At 40.1% G+C, this 13,710-nt stretch overlaps 3 protein-coding genes across 4 annotated transcripts; 2 read left to right on the top strand and 1 right to left on the bottom strand.

The window, feature by feature from the left end:
- The first annotated feature begins 15 nt into the window (after positions 1–15).
- Positions 16–2,797, top strand: LOC124443074 (bromodomain-containing protein DDB_G0280777-like). Its single transcript, XM_046993599.1, has 2 exons — positions 16–310; positions 426–2,797. The coding sequence occupies exons 1-2, from the start codon at positions 121–123 to the stop codon at positions 2,756–2,758; spliced, it is 2,523 nt and encodes an 840-aa protein (XP_046849555.1). The 5' UTR covers positions 16–120; the 3' UTR covers positions 2,759–2,797.
- A 2,212-nt stretch (positions 2,798–5,009) lies between these two features.
- On the bottom strand, positions 5,010–6,581 carry LOC124443078. The gene is made up of 2 exons (XM_046993603.1): positions 6,536–6,581; positions 5,010–6,429 (listed from the first exon to the last, which is right to left on the bottom strand). Exon 2 carries the CDS (start codon positions 6,282–6,284, stop codon positions 5,487–5,489), a length of 798 nt encoding a protein of 265 aa, XP_046849559.1. The 5' UTR covers positions 6,285–6,429; positions 6,536–6,581; the 3' UTR covers positions 5,010–5,486.
- A 117-nt stretch (positions 6,582–6,698) lies between these two features.
- Positions 6,699–12,399, top strand: LOC124443076 (28S ribosomal protein S9, mitochondrial-like). Of its 2 annotated transcripts, none has more exons than XM_046993602.1 (15): positions 6,699–7,173; positions 7,263–7,320; positions 7,488–7,591; positions 7,693–7,755; positions 7,815–7,845; positions 7,993–8,069; positions 8,537–8,622; positions 8,708–8,801; positions 9,311–9,445; positions 10,511–10,541; positions 11,003–11,108; positions 11,194–11,279; positions 11,830–11,910; positions 12,091–12,169; positions 12,239–12,399. In XM_046993602.1, exons 1-15 carry the CDS (start codon positions 7,063–7,065, stop codon positions 12,249–12,251), a joined length of 1,155 nt encoding a protein of 384 aa, XP_046849558.1. In that variant the 5' UTR covers positions 6,699–7,062; the 3' UTR covers positions 12,252–12,399. The 2 variants fall into 2 exon arrangements, with proteins under 2 accessions (XP_046849558.1, XP_046849557.1); XM_046993601.1 differs by having other exon boundaries at positions 8,537–8,628.
- The last annotated feature ends 1,311 nt before the right edge of the window (positions 12,400–13,710 follow it).

Here is a 13,710-nt window from a genome sequence, read left to right as displayed (position 1 = left end):
TAATTCAAGATGGCGACAACTTCGTTAGTGGAAGAAGTAGGCATTTCTGGCAAAACAAAGAAGACAACAAGCGTATTTTGGCGGAATGTACCTGAAGAAGAACAATTTAGAAATTTGCATATGCCAGGAGTGATACTGAATCGTTCAAAAACTGCGTCAAAAAATTCTGAAACCACTAAGCGCGTAAAAGTAGTGCAAAAGTCGAAGTCGGATTCCGCGATTTCGAATACGCGGTCTAACGAAGTGTTCATTGCAAACAAACAAGCCATTATTCACCCCAAAGAAAGCAATCAAACAACTAACGTAACAGGTATAGTTATAGTTTTATTTTTTGAATCACCGTTAATAATTTGGTGAAAGTTGTCAAACGTTAAATGCTCTGAATGCGTGTGGGGGATCATTTGTTTTCTTTGCTGTTGGCCTAGGCTATCATATCGGCAACACTTCGCAAATTTCTGGAAACAGCTTTGCTAGCAGACGCGCGTCTTTGAAGAACCTTAATGTCGAGGACAAGAAAAGAGTTGCTAACCTGATAAAGGAGTTAGCCAAGACAGGCGAAGAGAGAGAACTGGCACTAGAACGCCTTCAAGAGGAACGGGTGTCGTTCGAGGAGCAGTTAAATGCCGTGCAAGCTGAACAGAACAAACTGAAAGAAGAAAGGGAGGCTCTCAAAAACAGACTGGAACATAGTGAAAAGCTTTCGAAGAAGTACCAGAAGGAGTTGAGAGATTTTAAAAGCAGAAAGGAGAAAGAGGATGCAGAGAAACCCAGAACGATTAAGGCGCTACCTCGGACAACGCAAACATCACCATCACTTCATACCTTCAATAAGGAGTCTTTCAATTCGCTAGAAATGGGTGATCACCAACCGTCTGAGCAAAACAAGCTTCATGGTAACGAGGCAAATAGCAACAAAACTGACCAAAACATTACAGTTACGGCAACAAGAGGTCGACGACAGTGGGGTTTACCTCCTGTACCAATATATTCCAACTCGTTGTTCGACATGAAAGTCAGCAATGTTGAGCAGAAACACGGAGAGGACGAGCAGCGCTTCAGTTCCGTCGATTCGAGTGGTAGCTTTCACGAGTTGTACTTGAAGGAATGTGCCTTACAGTTGAGGCTGCAAGAACAACAGATAGAGATACAAAGACAACAAATGCAACTCCAGCAGCAGTTGCAAGTCCTACAGCAGCAACAGCAAGTGGTTGCGCAAGAGGAACGTCGATCCACAAAGGTTGACGGAGCGACGATACGAGAAAAGCAGAGTGAGCTATGCGAGGTGCAACCGAATGAAATGGCCAAACGCAAACTACAAGCGCACACTTTGCACGAAGATGCTATTCTCCATCGAGAAAAACACATGGCACAAGCCCACGAGAGTCCTACGATTCACGACGGTGCATTCTTTCATCAGCAACAAGAGCAACGCGATGTGATGCAACAACAGCTCAAAAGATCCCAAGATGAAGTCAAGCGATCATCCCAATGGAAACGGCAAAACCAGTCGAGCACAGGACAGTCCTCGCCACCAGTCAGCAAGCACGTCGACGAAGGACATCAACAAAGGAGCAAACAACAGTCGTCTGTACGAGAGTACTCTCTTCATAAACCACAATCACCACTCGAAAGGAATGAAAGCATTTTCCAACCGTCATCACCAACCCAACAAACCAACGTTTCTCCGCACGAAAGATCTTATCGAGGGAATCAAAATGGTCTAGCAATTCATGCATCACCAAAATACGTTTATCATTCATCTGTTGATCAAGATAGAAACACTGTTTCGTCCCCAAAACACGGCAAACTTGCTTTTTTTATTGATAACAGCGTGAAGAATAGAAGCGTTCACGCATACGGATATACAACACATAACGAAAGTCATCGCGAAGAAGATGGTAAATTGGTTGAGCATCGTTACAAAAAATTCAGTGGAAGTCGCACAGGAGGCTCGAATGATCCATATTTCGCGAAATCTGATGTGCGCAAGAGGGCTTTCGACAGTAAACAACGTGTCCGTGGTGTGAGGCATGTCGACTTCAACAACAACAACTTATACTCCGACAGCGATGTCTATGATGATGAAGTAGGTCCAGATGAATACAATAATTTGCTTAGAGGTATCATGCATTCCGAGAATTCTCCTGCGGACAAAGGTGTGTACAGCGACATTAACGCTGAAATGAACGTTGCGTATGGATTCGAACCCCGTCTTGGCAACGAGGACGAGGAACGAGTGACGTCAAAATCTCGACGACCAGTTTTGAATCGCGAAGACGTGCGAAGAAATGGTCCTATTCAGGGACACGGTGATACTTTAGAACATCGGGAGTCTATTTCTCGAGGATTTGGGTATTCACCAGGTGGCCGACCAGTACAGAGAGAGTTGCATGGAAATGCAAGGGACATTCAATTACACCAGCAAGAACAGAAAAATCATGGTTTTCTCGTGGAATACCGATCGTTTCGAAAATCACCTCCTCAAGCACCAAACTTGGAAGAACATCAAGCCAGAAGGATGCCAATCGAGAGATCGTTTCGATCATCTGAAAAAACTTACAATGACCATGGAAGAATTTCGGACTACTCCGCTCACGCGTTGCCTCATGAAGAAGCTCGTTACCGTATGGGCTCCCCTCGTGATCCTCACCCACGTGGGTTAGCGCATGATCACGAAAATAGCCTACCACGGGACTCAGACAATGTGCTCGTAAAGGGATCTTTCGGGACGTTGAAACAAATGAACGTTCTAAAGTAATTGGCACAAAGCATCAATTTCCAAAAAATTACCTTTATCGGTCGACTGACGTGGATAAGCATATGGGAATATCGCATGACCCGCGTTCGGAAAGAAGAGAATATGCTCGAGCCCACGACTATGATCCACGTGATGCATCTATAGAAACATTAAATGACTACATCAAGCAACACGAGCCTGCAGAGCATTATGGACAAATCATTGATGGTGTTAAATCAACAATACCAACGATAGCGGAGCAATTACCCAGTAGGAATGTGCAAGACGAACGATCCGTTCGAAATACTCATCGCGGATATAGGCAATATTTACCAAAAGGAGATATTCATTTTGAAGGCAAGTATTTAACTTCGTGACAATTTTAGGATATTTTACACTCGCACGCCCCCGATGTTGTTTGCAAATGTTGACATTTGAATTACGACTGGCAAAAAATATTTTAGTAAAACACAAAACGATTTTGACACTCAGTAAACATTATTTATGCTGAACGTTTCGACAAGTATTGCCTGTCGTCATCAGTAATGATACATGTGAGCGTTTAAAAAAAAGCTTTCGAAGCTTTTTTGAAAAGCTCACTTTATCTACTGATGACGACATCTAACACTTGTCGAAACGTTTAGAATAAATAACGTTTACTTTTTACGGAGTGTCAATGTTTCCAACGTAGCTCAATCAAAACTTGACCAAATTCAAACAAAGCAACAAAGTTTCAGGTATAGTTAGTTTCAAAATCGTACGTAGCTACTTGCGAGAATTCGTGACGAATATGCGAGTCGTGTCAAAAGTGATTTTGACGTTGAATCTTTTACATGTTTGCAGATATAGATCGTCCAGGTTAGTAGAGTCCTGAGAAGGACTTTTGCTGTTGATTTAGACTGACGTTCCGAAACCTTCGCGATAGTCATCTTCGGAGTCAAGTTAAGAAACGTCGGTCAACACCAACATTAACAGTCGTTTTCAGGACTCTGCGAACCTGGACGATCTTACATCAACAAACATGTAACGATACTCCCGGGTTCAAACCATTTACTTGATTGAATCTTGTAATAAGCAAAAAATCAACCGCGCCCTTTAGAGTGTATTTACTGCCCATGTATGTGTATGTTACATGTTGGTAGAAAACCCATGAATTGTTATCGCATGATCTTTTGAGCATTGGTCCTTTGATTGAAGTAACCTACCAAAATGGCCGATCGCACGTCGCATAACAACATTAAACCTCGTATTGTTATTTCAAATACTCGGGCTATTCCTCAACCATTTACGACTGTTGCATACCAAACCCACGAACTTTCATAAAAATAAACCTGAAATTGATATTTTCAACCCGTAAGCCATGCCTATATAACCATATATTTTTCCTAAAATCACATCGAAACGTGTTTCAGAAAGAGACGCAAATCTTGGTTATTCGTTGTACAAACCAGAAATCCGGGACACCGTCAACGACCAACTCTTTCCCACGACAACATAATATTCGAGAAGAACTGGAAACCACACTATCCGAACTCGTTGGTGGAGATGGTCGAGGATCTCGAAGTCAGAAGCGAATGTGAGGACAGGTATTCTGAAAAGCCGCTAGGGTGTTCCACACTCGAAGGTCGAGGGCACATCGATTATGACAGCGATGACGAAGAAAGTACTGTTATCGATAATATTTTTTTTCTAAAGAGATAATAAAAAAAGCAGTGACTGCAAAAGCGCTGACGGCTACGCGCAAGCAAGAGCATTGTGGGATATCTTGCATGAATGTGAAGTATGAATATAGGTGAAGAAATAATTGCATGAAACAACTGAACTTGAGCTACAGACGACTTAATTAAAATAAATGAAACGACGGGCAATGACGCTTTTGGAAATGTCGTTATCTCAAGTGCGTATACATCCCATATAGCAGGTGAATTAGATGGCTGGCGGCATTATACTTATTCACAATCTGATGTGTTCACGCGTGGGCGAATTTCCCACATAACAAAAATCATTTTCGCATAGACGAATCGGGTGGTCAGTTGATTTTACAAACTCGTGCTAAAAGCGCACATAGAGCAAAATTGCTCCATTAACCCCGACTTGCTACAATAACAGAACATTAACATATGGAAGATCATCACGAGAAATTTAGTTATTAAGTTATTTCCGGTAGATTACGTTAGAAATTTGTGAAACAAAATGTGTCCATTTTGCATCAGTTTCCTACATGGGCTCGGACAAAAATCAATGAAAATCATAAGAGAGGACCGATTCGCACTTTTACCGAAGAAATCCTTAAAAATTATTTATTCATAACAAAACATGGCGCACAATCCATGATGCGTATTTACAAGTTTTGACACGTGTACATTAACAAAAACAGGAGCGTCGTTTATATGAATATTTCAGTTGCGTACTGATGACAGAGCCCTTCATTCTCTCTAGTAACTCTACGCCATTATGTATCGATAACCAAACACCTTGTCGTCGCCAATCATCACTCATCACTCTGATAGTCATTATCATCGCACACTCTGATTGTACGAAACCTAAGACAGTTCGCGGGCACAAAAAATTCCAGTAATTGAGATCTAGACGGACGCTTCATTGAAAACGGACGGAAATTGAGGGAAATTTGAATATTCCTGTTTGGTAAAAGCACTAATGATTTCCTTGAGAATTTCGTATCTTGTCATCACATTATTATTGCGCCAGTTGAATTCTTTTAAGTTAGGACATCGACTTCGACGGACTCTTAGACTGTGGTTTTTCTCATTACACCGGGGCTTGAGGGAGGGGTAGCCGCGAACGCAGGGTTTTCAAATACTCGAATAACATCCGAACTTCTTTCAGAAAACATGGGGGAACAGACAGACGTAGTTTCAACGTCGTCTACTTGTGTTTCTTTATGTTTAAGAGACGATGATCTTTCGACGGACGATGAAGTACTGCTGTTCTTTCTCAGTTTCTTACTAGTTCTAAACGAGAGTCTGCGCAGTAGACTTTCCGATCCTCTGCGTTCTTTCGTAACCACTTCCTTAGGATTTTTTGCATGTGAGAAACTTTGTCGCGCACGGTCCAGAGAAGTGGTACCCGAATCCACATGGGAGTTGTACAAGCTTTCATCGTCTCGGTTCAATTGCGGTGCCGTAGGAATGATCTGCGTGTCAGTTTCGCGTTCGTTTGTCCCTCCAGAGTCGTTGAAATCGATAACACGGTCCTTGGACGATGCCGAAACGATTCGAGATATCCACTGCTGTCGATGAAATGCCGAAGTGCATTTAAACTTGTACAAATGGGATGGGTCGCCAACGACTAGTTTGAAGCGGAAGTGATAATTTCTTCTTTGGAGTAATTCACATCGTGTGTCGCTTGAAAGTTCGATGGTTTTGAGCGCCTTTTCGCCACTTTCCTCGGATGTTCTATCCGTGTACAGTAATATGGAATTATCGCGAAGAGTTCCCCAATACTCGACCCAGTTGTTCTTGCCTTCTTCCACCTTTAAATATCCCGAAAACGAACTGTCGGTGGAGCCAAACAACGTGTCGTGCATATCCGCGTATATGTTCTTTTGAAATAAACGGAATGAAGCAGGTCGTGATATATAAACAAAGAACGCGTTCCACGATTGAAACGCTGCGCTGTTGAAATGGCTTCGGCCATACGATTTTCACTTCCTTCTTGAAGAGTCACTTTATCTAAATAAATCGTCGAGCCAATCATTTGAAGGCAGACAAACGTCACACGTGCGCCTTCAAAGTCGATTTGAAAAATATCTCATAATAAATAACCAAGGAAACTGACCTGCAACGCATTATTGAGCAAAGTGTGAAGGTTAATTGACGTCAATTCAAATCACCTGTTTCGCTAATTTTCCTTTTCGTAGCGGTGAAAGTTGACGCCTTTAACATTTCAGTAACAAATAGGGACGCGACTCGTGAAAAGGAGGATAAAAACAAATGAGATCTTCGTGCGCGATCATGAGTGCGAAGCGTGAAATGAAAATCAAAGGAAGTCGCATATTTTCTCGCAACGCTGCGTTATGCAAATCATAAAAATCCCCCTGACTATAGCTGCAACGGTGTTTACCTTATTCCTACGATGTGCTCTTTCCTTTGAACTGCATTCACTGTTTTTACACGTTAGGTTTGACATGGTCAATAAAATGAATAAACGATTGCACTCCACTACTCTTCGAGAAAGTGAATATAAATCACTATTCTCCGGATTTAAAAGCTTAACATAAGCAACCGATAATCCGTTAATCACCGACAAAAAACGATTATATCGCTGACCTTTAAAATAATTACACCTGGAACGTTGCTTGCAACATGGTGGTCAACCTAGGAGCGAGAACAAGAAATTATTTGAGATTTATAAACACTTCTTTGTACGGTTGGCGAGATGGGAAAAAAGCTTTTAAGAAGAATTTCAGAAATTTTGTAAGGATGCAAACTTTAGTGATTTTTGAAATGCAAAAATAAATTAAAAATTCAATGTCACACTGGACAGTATTTTTTACAATATTCAGAAAACACACTCCTGCCAACAACAACGCCGAACTAAACTTGTCGAAGATCAGTCAAACGGTTTGTGCAAACGTCCGAAATCTTTGAAACTGTGCAATTCCTGGTAGCTGTTAACGTTGATGAATTAAATGCTCGCAGTTCGCTCATTCAGAATTTCAGAAACGATATGACGGTACGAGTATTTATGCAAAATACAGAAGTAACCCGCTTTTATTGTGTTTTAACAGTCGAGTTTATGGCAGAAGAAGTAAAAAAGTACGAGATGGGTAAGAGATGGCTAGCTAAAATGATGGGCGTCGATGTGGAAACGTTTACGGACAATGATGTGCAGGTCAAGTTTCCTTAAAGCTTGAAAAGCTTTGTACTAGATGAATTTTTGAAATAGTTTTAACATACCACTAATACTGTCTATTGATCAACTTTTGACTTCAGGAATCGCTACAGTATCTTTTGCCCACTAAACTCTTTGCAAAAGATGCTCGACCAGTCATGAAGGTATGTCATCAGCCATTCATACATACAGCTTGTTGCACTCTAACGTTTTATCTTTATAGCATCCTACAGAATTATTTCCAGGAAGTAAAAGTAAGCTTTGAAAAATAGCTACCTGAAAATTGTTGTAAGATAAAGAAACTATGGTAGAAAACAATGTCTTTGACCTTTGTTTTTTTTTCTAAGCGAGTTTAGCTTGTTTTACTTAGCTTGCCTCATCAAGCTAATGTTGATTTTAAGGCAACTTAGATGAAAATGATCGACCTCTTCATGCTGCATTTTACACTGGATCGATAGCCTTTCATGATTTAATATATGTAAGTAATCTTTTTAAAACCTTTAAGGAAAACTGCCAAACTTGCTTTTGTTCAAGTCAAATATAACATGAATTATTTTCAATTGGAAACCTTAGATGCATTGCTTCAAAAATAATGAATTCTTGCTAGTTTCTTTCTCCTCGTCACAATGTTTATTCAACACCTTCCTCTACTTTCTCATCATCTACCTTCTCCTAACTTACTCTCTCATTACCTACCCCCTCATCATCTACACTCTTAACACCTGCACTCTCATCACTTACACTCTTCTCACTTGCCTTCTCATTACCTATGAACAGGTTATCCCATCGCCTACCCTTTCATCACCTATCTTCTCATCACTTACCCTCTTGTCACCTACCTTATCATCACTTATCCTCTCACCACACGCTTCATCCTAAAAACTATTGGCAGCACTTTGCAACATCATTCATCTATTCACAATTTGTAAATAAACAATCTTGTAGGACATAAGTAGACATAGGAGACCAAGGGAATCTGCCAGTAACAAAGACTCAGAAGAAGTTGATGTCAAGTCAGAGGATGATCAAGGATTTGGGCAGTGTTTTTCATTTCAAAATTTATTGTCTCCAATCTTAGTCTAGAACTTTGCTGTTAACTTTTTGATCTAATTTTAGGGATGACACTAAGAGTAAAGATACAAGAAAAATGAGATGGTTGACTCATCTTGAAATGCAAGCTGTCTTAAAAGAAGAGCTGGCTTTGAAAGATGTAATTATCATAATGATGAGCATATATTTTCTAAGAGCAAGACTTTGTTTTTTGGTGTTTTTTTTTGAAATTGCTACCAAACTGACGCACGTTATCCTAGTTGTTATTAAGCCAATGAAACGGCTGTTTGCCATATCTGTTGTTCATTCATTACTACCTACACTAACACTAGAGGCACACGTTATCTAGTTTATATTTTAGGTAGTGTAAACACTGTTCTTGTGCTCTGATGTTCATTCATCACTACCTATACTGACACACCTTATCTTACTTTATATTTTTGGTAGTGGAAACACTGTTCTTGTTATCTGTTGCTCATTCATTACTACCTAAACTGACACACGTCATCTTAGTTCATATTTTAGGTAGTGTAAAGACTGTTCTTGTTCTCTGCTGTTCATTCATCACTACATACACTGACACTCGTTATTTTAGTTATGAATTCTGTTCTCACTCTTTGTCGTTAATCCAAGGTAGGGCCAAAAAAAATTTCTTGTTATTTTATGTAGTATAACGTTTTAATTCATCGACTGAAGAAATTAACTGACGACAAAAAATTGGACAATTCCGAAGAAATCAACAAGTTCTTGAAAAGATTCAAAACGCCAGTTGTGGACGAAGCATCTCAATTCCATACGGAAAAGGTTTAGTGCAGCAAGCTCAACCTATTTCGGTCCGGCAATCGATGCCAAAAATGTTTTATTTCCAAAACACATCCCAATATTTCTAAAAAGAACTTTTTTAAATATCTACAAGACGCGATGCATATCGGCAGACTACACATCACGTGTCAGCGTCAGCTAAATGAGAACTTAAATTCACGCGATATTTATTATGGCAAAAAAAGAGTGACGTCATCTTCAAATTGGGAAATGACGCTTACACACAGGGATAGATTAAATATGCAATCCTTTAATAGGCAGATTCAACTTAATCAATACACTCCAAGACTCATAAACTGTAATAACGAGCGACATTTCTTATAATTACTCGTCGGAATAGTAATCGGCGCATGTGAGTGTTAGGGGCTGATTACATGAGCTAGGGTAGCCGGGATTCAGTCAAGCTTTAAATGATTTTGGCAAATGGAAACGATTCAATACTCATCATCAGATAAATGTTCTCTGGCAATTTCACAATATTCTGGTTTAATAACTACACAAAACATTTATAATTACAACAACCAATTTGGCCTAATTTGAGAAGTACTACAGGAATGACTTGTGGCGCTTAATAAACAGTTGTAATTTTTACGCTTGAAGTTTTGACTCCTTTCAATACCTCGAAATCATTTCACGCTTCACTGAAACTCGGTTAGCCGGGATCATGTAAACAGCCCTATATTCAAAAGATGTTTCCCAATAGCTGAGTCACATGAAATCAATTTTTCACAACAATACAATCACGCTTTGGTTGTTGTCGTAAAAGAACGGTCTTAAGTCTTAACGCTGCTTTCAATATCCTCTCACTCAACCTTGGAGAAGTTCTGCCTACATAGAGAGCATTACACGCACACGCTAACTCGTAAACTAGCCACGATGCTCGACATTTGCCCAGGAAGAGTTTATTTCGCAGTGGGAGAGTAGAATAGTTTGGGGTACGGGGTTTTGGTATTAAAACGGTTCTTTTAGAACTCTTAGGTTATTTTGGCCATTTACCGTGGCAACTGCTCTCCTTAAAAAATAATATTATTTTTATGTACTTTTCAGCTTGACGAAGATGGAAGGGCTCATGGTCGCGGTAACTGCATGGTTTCATTCTTTTCTCGATTTTCATTCACGTGACATATTTTTATTTTCATTCCCATATTTCATTCCCATCAAAAATTTCTCTTGTTTATCTCACAAAGCAGCTGCGCCTGCGAGTGAGAGGGGGGTAAGCGCCAGCCCAAAAATAATGTTTTTAAGACTACGGTGTTCATTGGTAGAATTAAAAAACACGAGTCCCCTTGTGATATTTTCAAGACAATAATCCTCATTGGTAAAATTAAAAAACACGAATAAGTGCAATATGTAATATTGAGGGTTTCGCGTCCACCACATCAAGATCCCTAAACATTTTCAGCATTAATATGGGATTTTTCATGGGAGTAATTTACTCAAGCTGGCGCTAAAAATATCGTTAAAACTTAGGAGACAACCGAACAGCGGCGTGTCTCGTTATCACCGTCGGTCACCTTTTTTTTCTGTCATTACTGTAAGGTTACAGGAAGCGAGCAATGGCCGAAGTTTGGATATCTAATGGCACGGGTGAAGTCGTCATCAACGATGTTCCTATTATCGAATACTTTCCAAAGCAAGAGGACAGGTTCGTATGGAAAATCATCACAGAACATTGCCATCGCAATAAAATAATCATTGTACGTTTTCTCTTGTCATGAAACGCCTGCCAGAAATCAAGTTTGGCATCCGTTCATCGCCCTTCGGTGTATGGGAAAATATGACGCAGAATGCAACGTGATCGGAGGAGGCACGACAGGTACACAATTTATCCATGTAACTGTCACTTTACCTGTCGCCGTAGGAAATACATTGAACTGAATGGATGACTAAAAGGCCATTTCAGAGCTGAATTGCTGGCTTTGAAAATTTTGGCGCGAGGTGGCCTTTCAGTTGGATTCAGTTCAATGAGAAATTAACGCCAGATAGCCTTCTAGAGGACGAAAAAGTCGGTCCGGTTAAAATTGCGGTCATTCCTTTTAAATATAGGTATGAAAATCTTTCCTAGAACACCTATTTTTTGAGAAAACGTAGACAGTTTTCTGTCTACGTAATTATACTACAGGTATTATACGCGCCCCTGCCCGTATAATACCTGTAGTATAATTACCTTCTCAAAAACGAAGCAGTTACACCGACGAGTTTTTATACTAAAAAAACAATCAACGTTCTTTTGCAAAACAAAGTCGGCGATTTCCCCTAAGAGATAGGACGACTTGCATATTTGAAGTGAGACACAGCGTGTCGAATTAAGTTCCACCTGCAATGGGATCGTTTCCTTAATTCTGTGTTGTCAATTTTCATCCAAGGTCAAGCCGGGGCAATAAGACTTGCACTCAGCAGAGCCCTCACAAGCATGACGCAAGATTACTTCTCACAACTACAAACAGGTACTGTGGACGTTATAAGGACTTAAAGTTATGTTGTTTGAGAAAAGAGGATGCAGGAGACAGATATGGATGGAGGAAAGCCGAAAGAGAGAGAGAAAGAGTGCAAAATGACGACAAGTCTGCTTAAAAATCATTATGTATTTCATAAGTCTATCCAATAGCTCCTATTTTACTTCGTAGCCGGTCTACTGACCAGAGATAAACGGCTCGTCGAACGGAAAAAACCCGGTCAGAAGAAGGCAAGAAAGAAATTCGCTTGGTAAGACCGAGCTTCACTAGAATGCGCATGAGCGCGCGTACTGCATTTTAACATTATTTTTATTTTCAGGGTAAAGCGATAACCTTGATTGCTCAAGAAGGTGTTCCCTTGAAAAGAATCGCTAAACTGGATTTGATTTATTTCAGGAACCTTTCTCGCTCATTAGCTATCGTAAATTAGTTCGTTTGATGTTGGTTTGATGTTTAATAAATGACAATCAAATGATAAAAGTCCCGCGTCATTCGTTTGCGATATCATTCGTTTGCTTTATACATTTGTTCGTGTGACACAATAGTTGTTTCGTCAGATCATCAATGTTCACATATTATAACACATTGCAAAGCGAAAGCACGCATAGGTATACAAATATCGCAAAAAAAGTATTCGCATTGTAGTGATTCGTTAGAAGTATTTTCTTGGCAAGTCCGGAGGCAGATCCACAGGGAGACCCACTGGGGGTGCGCACGCCCCTTTGGGCTCGGACGTTTCAATAGCTTGTCAATAAAAATGTCATGGTACCTTTCCATGTGATTCACCCTCCCTGAACGAAAACACAAAAACCGCTTTTCAAGTCTAAACTTCGGGACTAGTTAAAGCCAAAGAGCGATATTTCGAACCAGTTGAGGAATGAAATAGACTTCGTAATCGGCATTTCCAAAGTCAAAAAAGTTATTAAAATTTGGAGTGTTTGTTTACTAAAGCCAATTTAACCACTGTGTCCACTGATTTCCTTACCTTCGCTTCCTCGGAGTGAAACGATTCTTCAAATTCCAATCATATCAATATCTTTTTTTATTTCAAGGATACCACATTATAAACATGGCGTAACAAGCTTCCGGTTTTCATGCATAGACAGCATGATAGCTACTACGGTTAAAACTTAAAAAGTTTTACATATTGAGTCAGAAGATGATGATTTTCACGAACGCTCTGTCATTACATGGCACATGTTTCATGCACGAAGGTAGATGGTTTCTATGCATGGCGCTTGTAGAAATATTCAAGGACAGAACTTTAACGCACAGCGTGATGTATCGTCACCAGTGCAACTGATCAAGGTTTCTCTAGGGCTGTGAGCGACGCTCAACGTCTCAAAAAGTGTCTACGAGTTTGTGATGTCTTGGTGCTTGCGTGTTATATGCTCCTTATTGCCTTAAGTACTGCAATGACAATGTCATCAATTTAAATTAATGGCCAATTTTAGAAGTTAAAATGGTCGGAAAAGATGAATCTACAGTTCTCAAATCAACGCTCTCACTAACTACGTGCGTGTATGCAGCTGGATCATGCTTCTTTAGACTGTTTAATCCGCTTTGCCATAAATAGCTTACGCCGTATATAATTTAGTTCACAGAACCGTAAACTTACTAGGGGAGAAAAACTCACCTTGTAGGACGGCGCCTAAACCCAGGTACTGAAGTCGAGTCGTTGATGCAATCTGTACACGACTTGATCGGCGATGGCAATTGAAGATTATATTTGGATGACCCGTTCCTCTCGCTGGATGACAATGCCACTGGTCTCAGTTAGCACTTAAGGGA

The sequence above is a fragment of the Xenia sp. Carnegie-2017 genome, unplaced genomic scaffold, assembly GCF_021976095.1.
Source record: "Xenia sp. Carnegie-2017 unplaced genomic scaffold, XeniaSp_v1 HiC_scaffold_20, whole genome shotgun sequence".
Classification (NCBI taxonomy): Eukaryota; Metazoa; Cnidaria; class Anthozoa; order Malacalcyonacea; family Xeniidae; genus Xenia; species Xenia sp. Carnegie-2017.
The sequence above is the reverse complement of the archived record's forward strand: the minus strand, read 5'-3'. Positions and strand labels throughout refer to the sequence as shown.

Bases quoted from the DNA above. Each gene is read 5' to 3' on its own strand.
- LOC124443078 (XM_046993603.1), bottom strand. From the start codon at position 6,284: ATGCACGACACGTTGTTTGGCTCCACCGACAGTTCGTTTTCGGGATAT.
- LOC124443074 (XM_046993599.1), top strand. From the start codon at position 121: ATGCCAGGAGTGATACTGAATCGTTCAAAAACTGCGTCAAAAAATTCT. The intron at 311-425 runs GTATAGTTATAG...CTGTTGGCCTAG, and splicing joins TCAAACAACTAACGTAACAG to GCTATCATATCGGCAACACT.
- LOC124443076 (XM_046993601.1), top strand. From the start codon at position 7,063: ATGGTGGTCAACCTAGGAGCGAGAACAAGAAATTATTTGAGATTTATA. The intron at 8,070-8,536 runs GTAAGTAATCTT...ACAATCTTGTAG, and splicing joins CCTTTCATGATTTAATATAT to GACATAAGTAGACATAGGAG. The intron at 11,280-11,829 runs GTACACAATTTA...TTTTCATCCAAG, and splicing joins GATCGGAGGAGGCACGACAG to GTCAAGCCGGGGCAATAAGA.